Raw genomic sequence first — 14,766 nt, forward strand, 5'->3', positions numbered from 1 at the left:
TGACATGAAGCAGATAAATCGTTCTTGCAAAGCAGAAAGCTAGTCAGATAAGGTTGGATACTGCACTTAAATAAGCAGTGCTCCTAGTCTCAATCTCCAGGTACTTCCAAGGCTGAAGAACAAAAGATTTTCTGGTTTATTAGTGGAATGTCTGTTCAGCTCGAAACTAATACTTGATAGTGCTGCAGTCAGAACTCTAAGCCAGAATAAATACATTAAATTCGGTGTTTCTTGAACTATGGCCCTGGTTTGTGAAATACTTAGTTGCTCAAAGAACAAAATGTTGAATCACCAGGAGTGAGAGTTGTAGCACAGAGGGGGAGTGGAGCTGTGGGAAATTCTCTCTGTCCCAGGTGAGAAGGCAGGACAAAAGCAGCTTTCCTCAGCTTTATTTTTTTTTATGGCCCAAACAAGTAACGTCTGTCAGATTCTTCTGGTTCTCTGATCAGGCCTGAGGTGCCTGGCTGTGCTGACAATAAGTATTAGTCATGATCACACTGTTATTTGTCCTGTAGATGTAGCTGGGGTTTGCTCTTGGATAGTGCATGTCTCAACAGGGAAAGTCTGGGCATTCCTCAGAGACACAGCAGGGAAGAGGGTAAAGATCTCGCCTTGTCTTGTCTGGTTCAGCTGAATCACAGGATACAGGAGTTGTTACTCAACAACCCTCCCAAGGAGAGAGGACAGAAAGAAGGAACACAGCAGAGCTCTGGGTTTGGGAGAGCAGCCTGCAGCTCTGCCAAAGGCCTTGACACTCCCTTTTCTCCATCCCTTCGTGTTGCCCTGGGAAGTGTTCCCTGTACCTGCCAACAGCAGGGAAACTCCACACTCACTTCAGCAGAGGGGAGGAAGTGTTTCAGTCCTGTCCAAAGCACTGCTGGGTTTTCAATTAAAAACACCCCAAAACACCTGTGAGTTATGCCCAATAAGTTTAATAACTGAGGAAACCATAGCAAGTGACAACTACAAAATACAAAGCAGACACGGAAAACAATGGCATAAAAGTGGGAAGGAACAGTGTCTGCACTGAAAAATGAAAGCAAAACACACTTAACAGAGGCTCTGGGTTCAGATAGAACACACGTGGTCACATACAACACCGCATTGGGAACAGCACACACAGATACTCGTTACACTGGGGGGTTTCACAGCTCTCCACTTCATCCCAGATGACAAGTAAATGGATGTTTTTACTCTCTTACATAAATTCTCGTGCACACAACATCATCAGCACCAAAGGTCTGGAAAAGAAATAGAAATCAATCAGAAGAGATGGAACCAGCAAACATTTAACACCATTTTGAAATGTTATTTTTACTATAGTAGCTAGTTCTACAGCAGAAATACATTTTCTTATGTCTTTTGACAGATGGGAGTAAAGAAAGAAGTCATTTTGGAAGAGGAATGCAATCTAAGTGACCCTTTTTCTGAGGCGCGATGAATTTTGTCAGAATGATAAATGATGCATAAATTCCCTTTTTCTATAGTTTCTTGGCACGCATTTATAAATAAACATGAGAAAAGAAAGAGAATTTGGAATGTGCTGTTGTTATATTTAGAAACAGTCGCAGTACTTTGAACTAGAACTGCTGAGGGTGGAATTCAGACAGCGAGCTCCGAAGGTATCCTTTGATATTCCCAGATACAAATCCGAGCAGTTCAAATGGAGTGAGGGGAGGGATGATGAAGAGCAGGAGAATGTACACCTATGACTTGTAAACACGGTGCTGCTGCAGGCTGCTGCCACCCCATCCTAGGACACCAAACCCTCAGTGTCAGTCACAACCTTCTCTCAGGGCGCTGTGACCTTGGCCAGGGGGTTTGTTAGGGATGAGGAGGATCTGTAGGGCCACACAGATTATCAGGATCTGCAGGCAGGACAGTGATTGTGGCAGCTGTCTGAGAAAGCCACCTGAATCCCAAAGTGTCTGTCTGGAATTGCAGGTCTGGCAGGCTAAAATCCAAGCAATTAAACGTGAAGGAAATAATGGGTGCAAGAGCAAGGAAAGAGTGACTGCAAAAAACTTCGTGTTCAGCTGCACCAACAGACAGTTCTGAGCTCAGCACTAACAAGCTGTGAGGTGGATGTTTGGCTGCAGTAACTGCCAAGGGCTCACTGAAGACTATAAATTAAGACCTACCCCAGTGTGTTATGAAAATTCAGCTGGACTATTTGTTTTAATGCTTTCTACACCTGTTTTGGCCAACTCTTCTTTGAAAGGACTTGGCTTTAAAACTGACTCTGGCTTATGTTTTGTTCACATTATTGAGGAGACAACTCTGTTAGTATTTTGGGGATATAGGCTTTAGTTTTATGCACATCAGTATCATATAAATGTTTATATACATTTTTAGCTTATACATGAAAATGTCTGAAAATGAACATTAAAGGATGTGGATAGTTCTCTATTGTCCCCAGCACCAGCTGCAAATACCCTCACTATGGCTTCCTTTAACATTTCCAAATTATACACAAAGGCAAAATTACTTCAGCAGGAGCTTTCCAGAGAAAGGAAGTCAGAGCCAAGACCATCCAAGCCTTGAGGTTGTCTTTGGGGACTGTAAGGTCCCTGTGACAGTGGCTGTTTTTCTGTGGCACAGTCAGGCACTGCTAAGCACAGTGAAGTTTGGGTCCCCTGCTGCTCCCTCAACAAGTCCTGAACAGTGGTAAACCAGCCCCTGTGTAGTGTTCCCCCAGAGCTGGCAGGGCCCCAGCCTGACAGTTGGAGCTGCACAGCTCTGCAGCCACATCTTGTGATGTGAGGGGGTGCCACAGCAGCCAGTGCTAATGAGAAAGGCTGCAGCAGCCAAGACTCCTGTGCCTCCCCAGACAATTCAGGTCTGTTCTTTCAGGGGAGTTAAGAGAGAAACTCCTTCCCCTAAACCTGTGCAGCAGCAGTTGTTCTCAGAACAGGCCAGCAGCTGGATGGAGAGGGAACACTGCAGGGAGGAGCAGGTTGAAGGAGATGTGCTCCATACTGCAAGGGAGCCACTGGAGGTCCCAGGGTCTGAAATTCCAGTGTCCACTTCTGAGACTGGGAGCAGGGCAGAGCTTGCTCCTGAGACAGCAGCCGAGACTGACTGGCAGCCTCCTTGCAAGACTCACAGGAGGGAGTGTGGAAATAAAGACAAAACTTTGTGGAGGAAGCAAAAAGAAAGAGTAACTGTCTGGGCAAGCTCAGCGTGGGTGAGTCCAGGCACAGGCAGACGGGCTGCTGTGCTCTCAGTCCCAGCTTGGCACGCCCGTGACACGGTGCATTGGACCTTCCTTTTGTACTTCCAGCATCCAGCTCCAGATGGACTTCTGGACTTCGGAAAAAGTCAGGCTGCATTTGGATAAAAATCAAGTGCAGGAAACATGGACACACCCAGGGAGCCCAAATCCATAGTGAATCAGTTGCTACACGCAAGGATTGTCATTCTCTGCAACACACCGGTCTCACTGTTTGGAAAATCACTAAAATTTAACACAATCATGTCTCCAAATGTAGATTGTAAAAAAATAAAAGTCATGCAAAGACCAATTACAATTACACTGGAGTACCATGGAGTCCCTGGGCACTTCTCAAAACATCAGCTACCATTTCCCTGAAGACCCAGCTTAGGTTATGTGGCCTCTGATCTGTTTCGGGAATAAGCTGCATTTTTGGCACTTAGATTTTACACCTTATACTCATCCAGATGACTAATAACCTAATTGAATCACATAAATAAAGGGCTTTATTGTCACAGTTATGCACATGGTTTAAATGTGGACGTACATAAAAGGTGTTTCCCTATCTTATTGTAATTTATTATCATTGTTGATGAACTCCACTCAGTGTTACTAAAGAAAGAAAAGAGGAATGTGTTCAGACTTGCTGCATTCCTTTTCTTGTGGTTACTCACAGAAACATCGAATGTACAGCTGGGCCCAAGGTCAGGGGAGGATCCAAATCAAAAGGCTGTTACTCCTCTGTCCTTCACACTTAAATCCTTGTGTTCAGAGGTAGGATAAAGAGTTTAGTGTTTGTGGTTCTAATTCTAGATTCGAAAGAAGTGATAGTCCCTAGCAGAACAAACCGACTTTAATGATTTCCAGGACTTAAAGCAGCAGAACTTCCTAACAAAAAGAAGGAGACCAAGCAATCCTGGCTATTTGGTCGTGAAGTTACATCAGAGCAATTAAAAAAAGAGCAATGACACCAAACTGCAATTCAGATCTGATGAGAAGATGCAGGATTTTCAAACACCACCTTCTCATCCGCTTGCAAAACGCTCCAAGGCAAGACTTCTATCTAAATCTAAAATAGGATTTTAAATGTGCAGTGACTGCAAATTGCAGAATTGTTTTCTTCACTTGGCTTGTCATAATCTGTAGCTAAGAGTCCAAAAGCACACTGCAAACAAAGCCCTGCGCAGGGGGATAATCCAATAAATTGACCTCTCTCAGTTCACTCAAAATCTGATGACCACTGACATCATGAGAGATTAAAAGAGAATTACAGGGCAGTAATATATTTTGGTAGGAGTAAATCTGCTTTTTGAAGGCCTTCTTTATAAACATTTGCTGAGGAGCCTTTGTGATAAAGGGAACACACGGTATAATTAGGAAGAGTGTCATTGAAACAATCACCTGAGAAAGATCCCTTCTGCCAGTGTATGCAAAAATCCCTTTATCTGCTCATAATTGACCAAAATGCAGAGGCTTACAAAAGTGGGTATCAGCAAACTGATGGGGAAAAGAAGATATTATTTAAATGAATGCTCAGTAAAGGGTTTGTCCACATGCAGGCCTCCATGTTCCCCAGAATAAAGCTACAGATCTTCACAACAAAGGCACATTGCATATTTCCTTTCTCCTCCTGACCCCCATAATGTTTTAGGAAAGAGGTTTGATCATTGTGGATCTGCAGTCCCAGAATGTGCAGCCCTCACTTTGAAACTTGGATATCAACCCTATGAGCTCCCCCTCACTCTCCTCAGGATATCAGTGGACAGGACCACGCACAGCCAGGCCATTCCCCAAGGGGCCTCAATGTCACTATGTGTGTTTGGGCACTGCTGTATTACACAGATGCCTCAGGGCCGTGCAGCAGATGAATGACAGAGGGAAGAACATGAGACAATGGTACCTCCCAGTAATAGTCTTGAAAACCAGTAACAGAACATCTCAGCTGCCAGTGATATTATAAGAGGCTCCGTTCAGGATCGGGTGCCTCCGAGATGGAAATGGCTGTGGCTTCTTCCTTTGTCGGGGGTGTGACCCAGACCAGGCTGCAGGGGAGAGCAGGGGTTGTAGCTCCCTAAGCCCCCTTGTAAATCTGCTCATGGCAAAGAGTAAATTAAAGCATTAGGCCCATGCAACACACACGCCTGCATCATTACAGGCTCCTGAACTTGCATCGGGACTGCTTTAATAAGGTCAGCAGCAGCCCCTCACACCGAGCTCAGTAGGAGTAGACCCTCCTTTTGACAACCGATTTTATTTAGGATCACTCTCCAAATGCCGTAGGGAAGTTAAACTCGGGGGTAGTTTAACACGGTTCGATACAAGGCTCAGGCGTTCGGCTGCAAAGCGCGTTTCCAAATCTGCACCGACCCTTCTCAGCCGCCAGGTCGGACTTTAAAAGCCAGCAATGTCATTTGGAAAATGTTCACTCGCTCATCAAGGCTCCGCAGTTCACCAGTTTTAATCAACCAGGGCCTGGTTTTTCTGGGGAGGGAATGCAGAACAGAAAGCATGCTTGAAACCCCCCTAATGTTCTGATCTTTGACCCTTGCCATAATTGATTCTGAGAACCCCTGTGTGATACGTGAACTGTGTAAAATGTGCTCAGAGGCTGTTTTTAAAGCCCCTCTTCACATCCACTTTAAAATGTTTGTGTGTTCCAGATTAAACTTAAATCTATGGAGGCTCGAGCAGCCCTGAAAGCAGCAGTGCAGCTGAAGTTTGAATAGAAATGTGTCTCATTTGAATAGCTAATATTTGTAAGCAGCATCCTTTAACTTGGTAAAGAGCAGACCTTTTGTTCTTCTGACTTACACAAGTGATTGATAGCTCATTAATGTCCCTGACAAAAACACACAGCAACAGCAAAAATGTTATAGAGTATAATGAAGGGAAGAAAAGGCACTTAATCCCGGGTCATAATTTTCAAACAAGGAAAGGAAATATATATTTTTGTGTTATTTTCTGATCTTGATTGCTCAAATGCTAATCCAAGTATAGTTTGTGAATCTGGACTTGTAAATACAGATGTTCTGACTCTCTGTGTGCATTACAGTCCTAAAGCACAATACAATATAGTGTCAAGACAAATAAACGTGGACTTTGATGGGGAAATATCCTTTTCATCCTCCCTTGCTTGCACATTTCATGCATTTTTTATCTATATTGTTCAGTTGTTCTAAAACTGCAGCACTGAAGTCCCAGCAAGTGCATCAGATGAGATTAGAATAAACTGTTCTGATAAAAGTAGTTGCAATGTTCTGAGACATTCAGACCACCTTTTTTATAAAGCAGAACTTGATCCTTCTTCCCTTACTCCACTGAAAAGACTCTTTTTCTAAGAGGACTTTAGACCTACACCTGCCATTGTATGAGCCAACTATTATTTATCTCCTGATAAGAGCAATTCCATTCTCCAAGCTGCAAGGAGCTGAGGACAACTAAAGGCAACTGGTACCTGAAGGTAAAGAAAACTTTTGCCAAATAAATAGTGTGTTTCCAGCATGTGTGTACCAGAGGACACAATGTGGCATGGAAAGCCATCATATTGCTCAAGGGAATATCTCTGAAGAACATCAGGAATTCTTCTGCCAGGATGCAAGAAACCTTGATAATTTTACAGTAGTATGGTTTCTATTTTAGCTCTGTGGTAGTCATGGCAATTCGACACTGATTTGGTTGTTTTATTACACGTGATAATAAATGCATTTTATTTAACATGTTGTGTCGGAGAGAAAAATACCTCCTTCCACTAGGAAAATGTCATAATCAAATGGATCCCCTAAGCAATGCAGCACATCAGATCAAAATGATGTGGCAAACCTCCAACATTTATGCAGCCAGGATTAACAGGGTAAAACTAATTCCTTACCCCCTGCCTGCTACCCCAAGCCTTTTTTCAATTTGTCTAACACAGTTTAGATTATTTCTTGCAACTTCTTCCGAAAGGGGTAGGAATTTTCTTGATTTCTTCTGCAAACGTATGTAACAGCTAAGAAGGAGTCTCAAGACTTCTGGAAAGATTTCTCTGGACAGAAAAACAGAAGCAAAGACTTACTGAAGCCCATCAGAAAGAGTAAAGGAAAACATTTCTTAGATAAGCAGAGAGGTTTGAGAAATGTGAAGATGGGAATTGTTAAATATTTGAAGTGATATGGGCAGAAAAACTGAATGAGAAGAAGAACTGAAGAAGAATTTCAGGTCCTAAAGATCCCTAATGAAGTTGGGAGAATGGAAGAAGAAAGGAAGGAGAAGACAACGAAAGATTTCTCCCTCTCACTGTGCTCTTAGATTGGAAGAAGCAAGATGTAAGTGGGGGTTTACAGACTCAGAACCAAGGAAGATTTCCAAGCAAGACAAAATAATCTAAATTGAATCTTTGTTTGCTGGAGTGATGAAAAACCCAAACACCCAAAAACCCAAGCGGCGGAGAGGCAAGAGATCAAAAGGGTCTTCTCATTAAGAGCTCCTATTCCCACTTTGTTCCCTTTCATAGCTGAGGAGCACACCTCAGCCAATCCCTTCAGGTAGTTTAGCTGTTAAAGCCCAAGTCTGGAGGGAATATTCTAGGGGTTTAAAATTAAGGACCACAGACAAGAAAATGTAGCCTACCCTCTTCCATCTCCCTCCAAGCAGTAGAACCCTTTGCTGCCTCCTGGAAGGGTTAATTTTGGCCATCTCAGGTTCTCCAGAGGAGCAGAGACCTCACACTCACCACCTGACTCCCAGAAACACCTCACTGCTGAGCTTTAGGGTGTCAGGAGATTTGGAACGTGTTAATCCATGTATTGCAAAGATCTGTACATTCAGTCCCATCAAATGCCATGAGGGCTTGAAAATACTTGTCCTGAGGACCAGTTATTGTCAAAGTAGTGAATAAAAAGAAAAAGAGGCCACTGTGCCCCAAAAAAGAGGTAGGAGAATGGAACTGCATATCATAGTGAGTAGTAAAAAACAGAGAGAATGATCTGGGTCACTTGGAAACAAACACTATATTGTCATAATGGCCACGGTAAAATGATACATTGCAACCAAAGAACACAGTCCCAGCTTGCCAGAGAGGGGAAGGGGATCACTCTGGGGAATCAGAAACCAGGAAAATTGCTTGGGATAGAGAGTTCCCAGAGAAGAGTTAACAAAGTCTCTGCACATGAATCAGAATAATTTTACAGAAGAGTAGTGAGATGAAGTCATCACTACTTCAGGTGCTAGATTGCTACCAAAACAGTCAGTGCCATTCTGGTTTTCACAGTTTAGAAAGGAAAGTGATACACTGGAGGGGCTTAAAGAAGCACTCAAAGAATGATTCAATGAAAGATTCCTTTACATTGAGGAGCTCAAGGTCTTCCAATGGTTTAGCTTAACAATCAGAAAATTCTTCCAAGAGGTGGCTTGATCAGGGGTGTTAAAAGAAGCATTTGCAATATAAAATGTTAGGCCTATTATTTAGGTTCTTTTATACACAATATGTAAAGACTGGGAGTTGAATCTACACATACACAGATTGGAATGTCAAGGAAATGAACCAGTAAACCAACTTAGCAAAAGCTGTGAGATGCTATAAATGGAAACATTTTAAGAAGCAGCAAGTTTTTCTAATTTATATCCTAATTGGTAAAGAAGAATTAATTCAGAAAAGTTCAACAGACTGTATTAAACAAGAAAAAAAGCTTAGATGGCTTTATAATCTTGGAATCACTCTGGTTTCTTATCCAACTTCATTATTGTTCCCCAGCAGGGTAAGTTCCCGTTGCTGATTGCAGGAGGCAGTTGTGTTCTGACTGCCTTTCCTGCTTTGCTCGGAGCAGTTCACTTCGTTTAACAGCTGCCTCATTAGCCTGTTGCTTAAATAATCAACTACAGAAATGTATTGTTAGAAAGCTGGAAAAATTCTAGTTGAGAATATATTTTGTGCACTGCATTACATACAAAGATGCAAAGCAGGGATCAAAGTGCTTTGCCTCCTGAAGTGTTCTGATAATATAAAGAATTCCAGTGGTTGAGTCAAAAGAAACGCTCCAGCATTGGAGTATTCATTCAGGAGAAAGCAGTGTGATTTCACTAACAGCAGACACCTCCTCCTAAGGGGTGGGTGAACAGTTCCAAGATGTCTGGAAAAATATTAACAGCTTAAAAGCTTTTCATTTATACACGGTTAGGTTTGGGTCTTGTTTTTGTTTCAGATGCAATCTCAAAACCAGAACTCCAACTGCTTTAGAGAAACACCGGGGAGGCTGTTTGTTTTCTAAAGTGCAGAGGTTTAGTCAGTGTGATAGTTTGGAATAAAACCACCCTGCTTTGATGTTTCCTTACCCTCACTCCAGCAGCCTTGTCTTCCACGTCCAGGCTGATGAGGCGTAACAGTCCAATCAACTATTTATCTGGAGTGCACCGGTAAGAACATGTGCAAGAAAATGATTCTGAACTCGAGCTGAACTGTGCTGCAGCGTCTTCCCTCGGTGCTGGGTACTGCTAAACTGATGGGGAGTGACTGCTGAGGAAAGGTGCAGTGCAGAGAACTCCACTCTGACAGAAACAAGGATAATCTAAACGAGGAGGCAGCTGCAGAGGTGCCGCTCAAACGCCCCCAGTACCCTCTGCCAGAGGGGAGTCACACACAAGGGGGGATTTGGGCTGAGAGCAAATGTGCAAACCTGTGTATTTCTGAGAAACTCATGAAGGCAGTTCTGAACCCGATTCAGAGATAATCAGGGAACTGGGGAAGGAAATTACATGTTTTCCATAAAGAGGAGAGATTAGAGCATGCTAACAACATGTACATCTCTCCCTCTGTACGCCACGTGACTGTGGATAAGAAGCAAAATGTTATGCACATGCCTAAAAAAGAAGATTCTCCAGAAATGAGGTCAAATGCCTTTATCTCACTTTCACCAGAGAAAATCTGCAATAAGCCAAGCAAATTCTTTGGTAGTGTGCATTTACAGAGTAGAAGTGGCCCACTTGTGATTATTGTACCAGTAAAAGTATGGTAAAAGTTATAACAATAAAATGCAAGTCAGAACATGCATATACCTCCATTTGTTCTTAAAAAAAAATAGAAAGAAAGGAAAAGGAGTGATTTATTAATTGTATGGGTAGAAGATTATGAAAATGGTAGTATTCCAGATGGACTTAAGTAAGGAAAAATAATAAGTCATACTATGTGGTAACAAAAACCCCTGTTAATATGGTTGCATGTATTGAGTGGGTTCAAAGTTCTTACCAAAATCAGCTCATCATTAGCTAATTCTCGAGTCCAGTATGTTTTGGGGCCATCTCCCTCAATAAGAGTTTGTTTGCAATAGATCTTGTTTTCATTCTCCCAAGTGGCCAAACTCTGCAGGCAAGAAAACCATTAGGAAATACATTAATTATATTCCCCAGCAGCACAAGACAGAGACACAACAATGAGCAGCAGTGAGAATAATTGCTCACTAAAGGAGCAACACGCAGATAGATAAAGGAAAGCCGTGACATCAGAGTTAAGGTGTGAAGGGGCACCTTGGAAAGAGGTCTGTATTAATAACAAGGTAACTGTAAATGTGTCTTTGCAGGGTGAAGCCACTCAGTTTCCATAAAACCCTTGTTGCTGAAAAGTGTAATTTAGGAAGGTGACAATGTTGTGTCTGTGTTCCCAAGCATCTCTGTACACGTGTGGTTTGATCTGACATGTTATTTATCACTAGAGTCCCCTTAGAGTCAAAGCACAGACAGTCCTATATATCACACTGTGGTCATATATTTGTCACCTACAATCTTTCCTGCTATATGGCACTGTGCCAAGTTAGCTGTATATAAAACAAACTAGAATGAATCACAAACAAATCAAAGAAACTTGGTTAAGAGTTCGGGTGTTTGTGACATTACATTTTAAGGTTGTGGGTCTGGGCATTTTTCAAAGCATTTCAATGATGACTATGAAATCACTGAAAAATAGGAAAAAAACCCAAAAACTATAGGATTTTGTTTAACTTTCACAAACAGGCAAGTCTTTTGCTTTTCATTCTAGCACTGAACTATCATTGCACAGTGCAATGGAACAGCTGTGCAGGAGGATGCCCTGTAATGAATGTGCAAGTAATCACTTTATAACTACACGGGGGAGACATTCATTAGTCTGTGGTTATATACATATATATTTATACACACGTGAGTGGGTGCATATATATGCCTAAATTCAAGTTAACACTTCCCAGACATTCAAAGGGAAAACCCCCTCTACTTTGATTTAAGATTAGCTGCTTACTTTATAAATATTTTTCAGAACAATAGGTTTTATAAGCCAACAAGCCATTCTCAAGCAGCAGTTGTAGAAGCTTTGCCTTGCAGTACAACTACATATGTCTCCCTCTTTGTCTATATGAACAATGGATCAAGTTAGTTGGCAGAACAAAACCCTCCACCCCATAAAGTATATCAAAATCTATCACCAGTCAGCAGTTTTGCCAGATATTGCAAATTACATTCTGGAGTATTATTTTATTCTCTGTCAGCCTTTGCTCCGTGGCCCCATCTTGGTTATATACACACAGCAGTACAACTTATTCCTGAGAGTGGACTATAAATAATTCCACAACACATGGAAAAAATTTACTACTTCACAAAACACATTTCTTTCAGGTTTTTCCAACTTTCATAGCTTACAGCCATAATTATTGTTTTTCCATCTGCAGCAATAAATCCTTCTCTAGAAAGCGGGTCACTTTTATTGTATCTGCATTATGCATGAAGACACTAAAATACTACTTTTGCCAAACAAGATAAATTAACAAAGCCAGCAACATTTCCTGAACAAACTGTTAAATATACAATAACTCATCCCAGAGATCAAGTGGATGTTTTAAACGTTCACTGACTCCCAGAATCTCCTTTGCTTTTTCATAAATTTAAGTTCACGGCAATTGCACCGAAGACAGTACGTTCTGAATTTTTAATGGTGCAAAGGGTCTCAGAAGCTGGCCCGAGAATTAGGAGAGATCATATTTTGGAAAGTAGATTATTCCACCATCACTGGATACTTTTAAAACTGGGTCCTCATTTGGGACTACATTCTGATGCTCTTTATTTGTACTTCTTTTATAAGAGTTTTATATGTACTTCTTTTATAAGTGTGAGAGTAAAGTGCCCAAGGAAAGCACGACTAACCCATGCCTTTGATAACTCTTTTCAAAAGACAGCTGTGACCACAGCCCAGGTCCCCAGTACCTCAGATCCCAGGTACCTACATCAGCGAGAACCTGGTGTCAGATGCTGCTGCCTGAAATCTCCCTCCATGGCCACACAAGTGCTTACAAAGGTCTGTCACACAGAATTAAGCCCAAAACACTCCAGTGAGTGTCCTCCAATTCCCTTCTGCTCAAGGAGATGGTGTAACTATGGCTGGTATAACACCACCTGAAAGTCTGTCTTACACTCTGCTCAGCAAATTGGACATATGCACTTACAGGGGCATGAAAGAGGATTTCAGCCCCAAACTACAAACAGTCTGTGGTCCTGCTTGTGAACTCCTCCGATTCAATCTAGGACAAAAGTTATGTCAGGTTTGTGCACCAAATCCTGACTCTTGAGGTCTCTCTCGCTCCACCATTTCCAATGTTTCTGTCAGGGACAGAGGTTGGGGAGAGCTTTCCCTGCAGCCTAAGTCTCCAGGGGAGAGGGAAGCAAAAACAGCCGGACAAAACTCTGCCAGCCAAGGAGCTGGCAAATAAGTATCTGAACTCTGCTTTTGGGAGTGCTCTTTTTTGTCATGCTCTGTTGCCTTCAGATTTCAGTTTTGTCTGGCAAGAGGGACAAGAGTAGTGGTGACCACCAAGAACCCCCAAAGAGTGCTTTCTGGCAAGAAGAGGATGGAGGGCAGCAATGCCACTGCCTGGGGACACCAGCAGCAGATGTGTTTGTCCCATCTAAAAAGAACTTGGTAAAACACACACACACCCCCATACCCCAGCTCTCCTCCTACCCTGCACTTTCGTCCATCCACCGTCTCCTCCTCAAAGCTCTCCCCGATTTTGAAGTTGATCTCGGTGGTGCGGACAGTGGTGGAAGTTTTGATGTAGAACTGGTCGCCGTCCTGGCGGATCTCCACGTGGGGTTTGGAGGCGGCTGCCACCGCCACTTTCCTGAGCATGGCGTTGACACCTGGGCAGAGCGGGGAGGAAAGCACAGCTTGACGCCTCCGGCCGTGCCCCGGGCTGACCTCGCCCCGCATCGGGCGGATCGAGGAGCGGGGCTCGGGTCGGGGCTCGGCGCAGACTCCCCGGCAGTGCCGCGGGCCGGGAGCTGCGGCGGCTCCGCACGGACCGCGGGTGTCGGGGGGATGCCCGGGCACAGCGCCGGACCAGCGGCTCCCGGGGCAGCCCCGCAGGTGAGGCGGGGACACGCCGTGCCTCGGCCGCCCCTCCTCGGGCAGGGCTGAGCCACCCCCGCTCCGGCGGAGCCTGCCCTGAGCCGGGTGCCCGCCCGGAGGGAGCGGAGCGCGGCCGCGGTGCCCCCCCGCCCTCCCGCGGGGCACAGCCCGCTCCCGGCTCCCCGAGCCTCACCCAGCGCCTTCAGCAGCTCGTCGAAATTCTCGCTGCTCCTCATCTTCCAAGTGCCGGCGAAGTTGGGCATGGCGGGGCGGGCGCTGCGGAGGCGGCGGGGACGCGGCGCTGCTGCTCGTTCTCCGGCTCAGGCACCTTGTGAGCGGGGCGGACCGCGGCGGCGGCTGCGGGAGCGGGGCACACCCACCCGACCCCCACCCCTTCCCCCGGGCCGGCACCACGCCGACAGACAGCCGGCCCCCTCCCAGACACGGCCATCCATCCCTCCCTCCCTCCCTCCATCCATCCATCCTTGCTGCCCTCTCCATCCATCACTCCCTGCCCGCCTGCCTTGCAGCCCCCCGGGAGCCTCCTGGGGCTGCCCAAGCAGGAGAGCCCGGCTGTCACCTGTCCCACAAATGGGGGACGCCGAGGACTTGATGAAAGGCCCCAGAGGCAGGCAGGGAAGGCAGCGGGCAATCCAACCAGGTGCAGCCTCTCCAGGCTCTCAGCGGGTCGATCCCACCAGGGCCCGGCCGAAGCACAGCAATCCATGACAGCGAGCTCCCGAGCTCCCACACTCACACATCCCGGCGGGCTGCACGCCTGCCAGCCTGGCCAGCACTGGGTACAGCCACCGGGCCACAGGGGTGCCAGGGAGCACAGCCCTTCCCAGGGCAGGAGATTGTTGTAAGGAACCTGTCACTGCCCCTAAGCCGAGTCTGCCCCTTAGAGAAGGGTGAAGGACAAAGAGATAGACAAGAAATTCCCCAGCCACAGCCACACAGTCCCTCACTGCTCTGTGGTGCTTTTGGCAGCAGGTGGATACAGGTGTGGAGCTGGAAGTTGTTCCTATGGCATCAGAAAGAACAGTGCCCATGGTGGTCACAAGCTTTTATGGAGAAACACATGAAGCTATTTCACACTGACTTAAATTAACACCAGTGTGCTGCAGATTTGAGTGCTGCTCTGTGCCTCTCAGGCTTTCCAGGACCATTTCCACCATCTTTGCTTTGAATCCCTTAGTTTCAGGTCAAA

At 44.9% G+C, this 14,766-nt stretch overlaps 1 protein-coding gene across 1 annotated transcript; it reads right to left on the reverse strand.

Moving 5' to 3' along the window:
• Positions 1–912: 912 nt before the first annotated feature.
• Positions 913–13,985, reverse strand: CRABP1 (cellular retinoic acid binding protein 1). The gene is made up of 4 exons (XM_017816743.1): positions 13,750–13,985; positions 13,170–13,348; positions 10,434–10,547; positions 913–1,241 (listed from the first exon to the last, which is right to left on the reverse strand). Exons 1-4 carry the CDS (start codon positions 13,817–13,819, stop codon positions 1,191–1,193), a joined length of 414 nt encoding a protein of 137 aa, XP_017672232.1. The 5' UTR covers positions 13,820–13,985; the 3' UTR covers positions 913–1,190.
• Between the last annotated feature and the right edge of the window lie 781 nt (positions 13,986–14,766).

The sequence above is a fragment of the Lepidothrix coronata genome, unplaced genomic scaffold (genome assembly GCF_001604755.1).
Source record: "Lepidothrix coronata isolate B3197 unplaced genomic scaffold, Lepidothrix_coronata-1.0 Scaffold58, whole genome shotgun sequence".
Taxonomy (NCBI): domain Eukaryota; kingdom Metazoa; phylum Chordata; class Aves; order Passeriformes; family Pipridae; genus Lepidothrix; species Lepidothrix coronata.

Excerpts from the sequence above, each read along its gene's own strand:
- CRABP1 (XM_017816743.1), bottom strand. The coding sequence starts at position 13,819 with ATGCCCAACTTCGCCGGCACTTGGAAGATGAGGAGCAGCGAGAATTTC. Across the intron at positions 13,349-13,749 it reads CGAGCTGCTGAAGGCGCTGG|GTGTCAACGCCATGCTCAGG; the intron begins GTGAGGCTCGGG and ends CGCTCTGCCCAG. Across the intron at positions 1,242-10,433 it reads CTAATGATGAGCTGATTTTG|ACCTTTGGTGCTGATGATGT; the intron begins GTAAGAACTTTG and ends TTTCTTTTCCAG.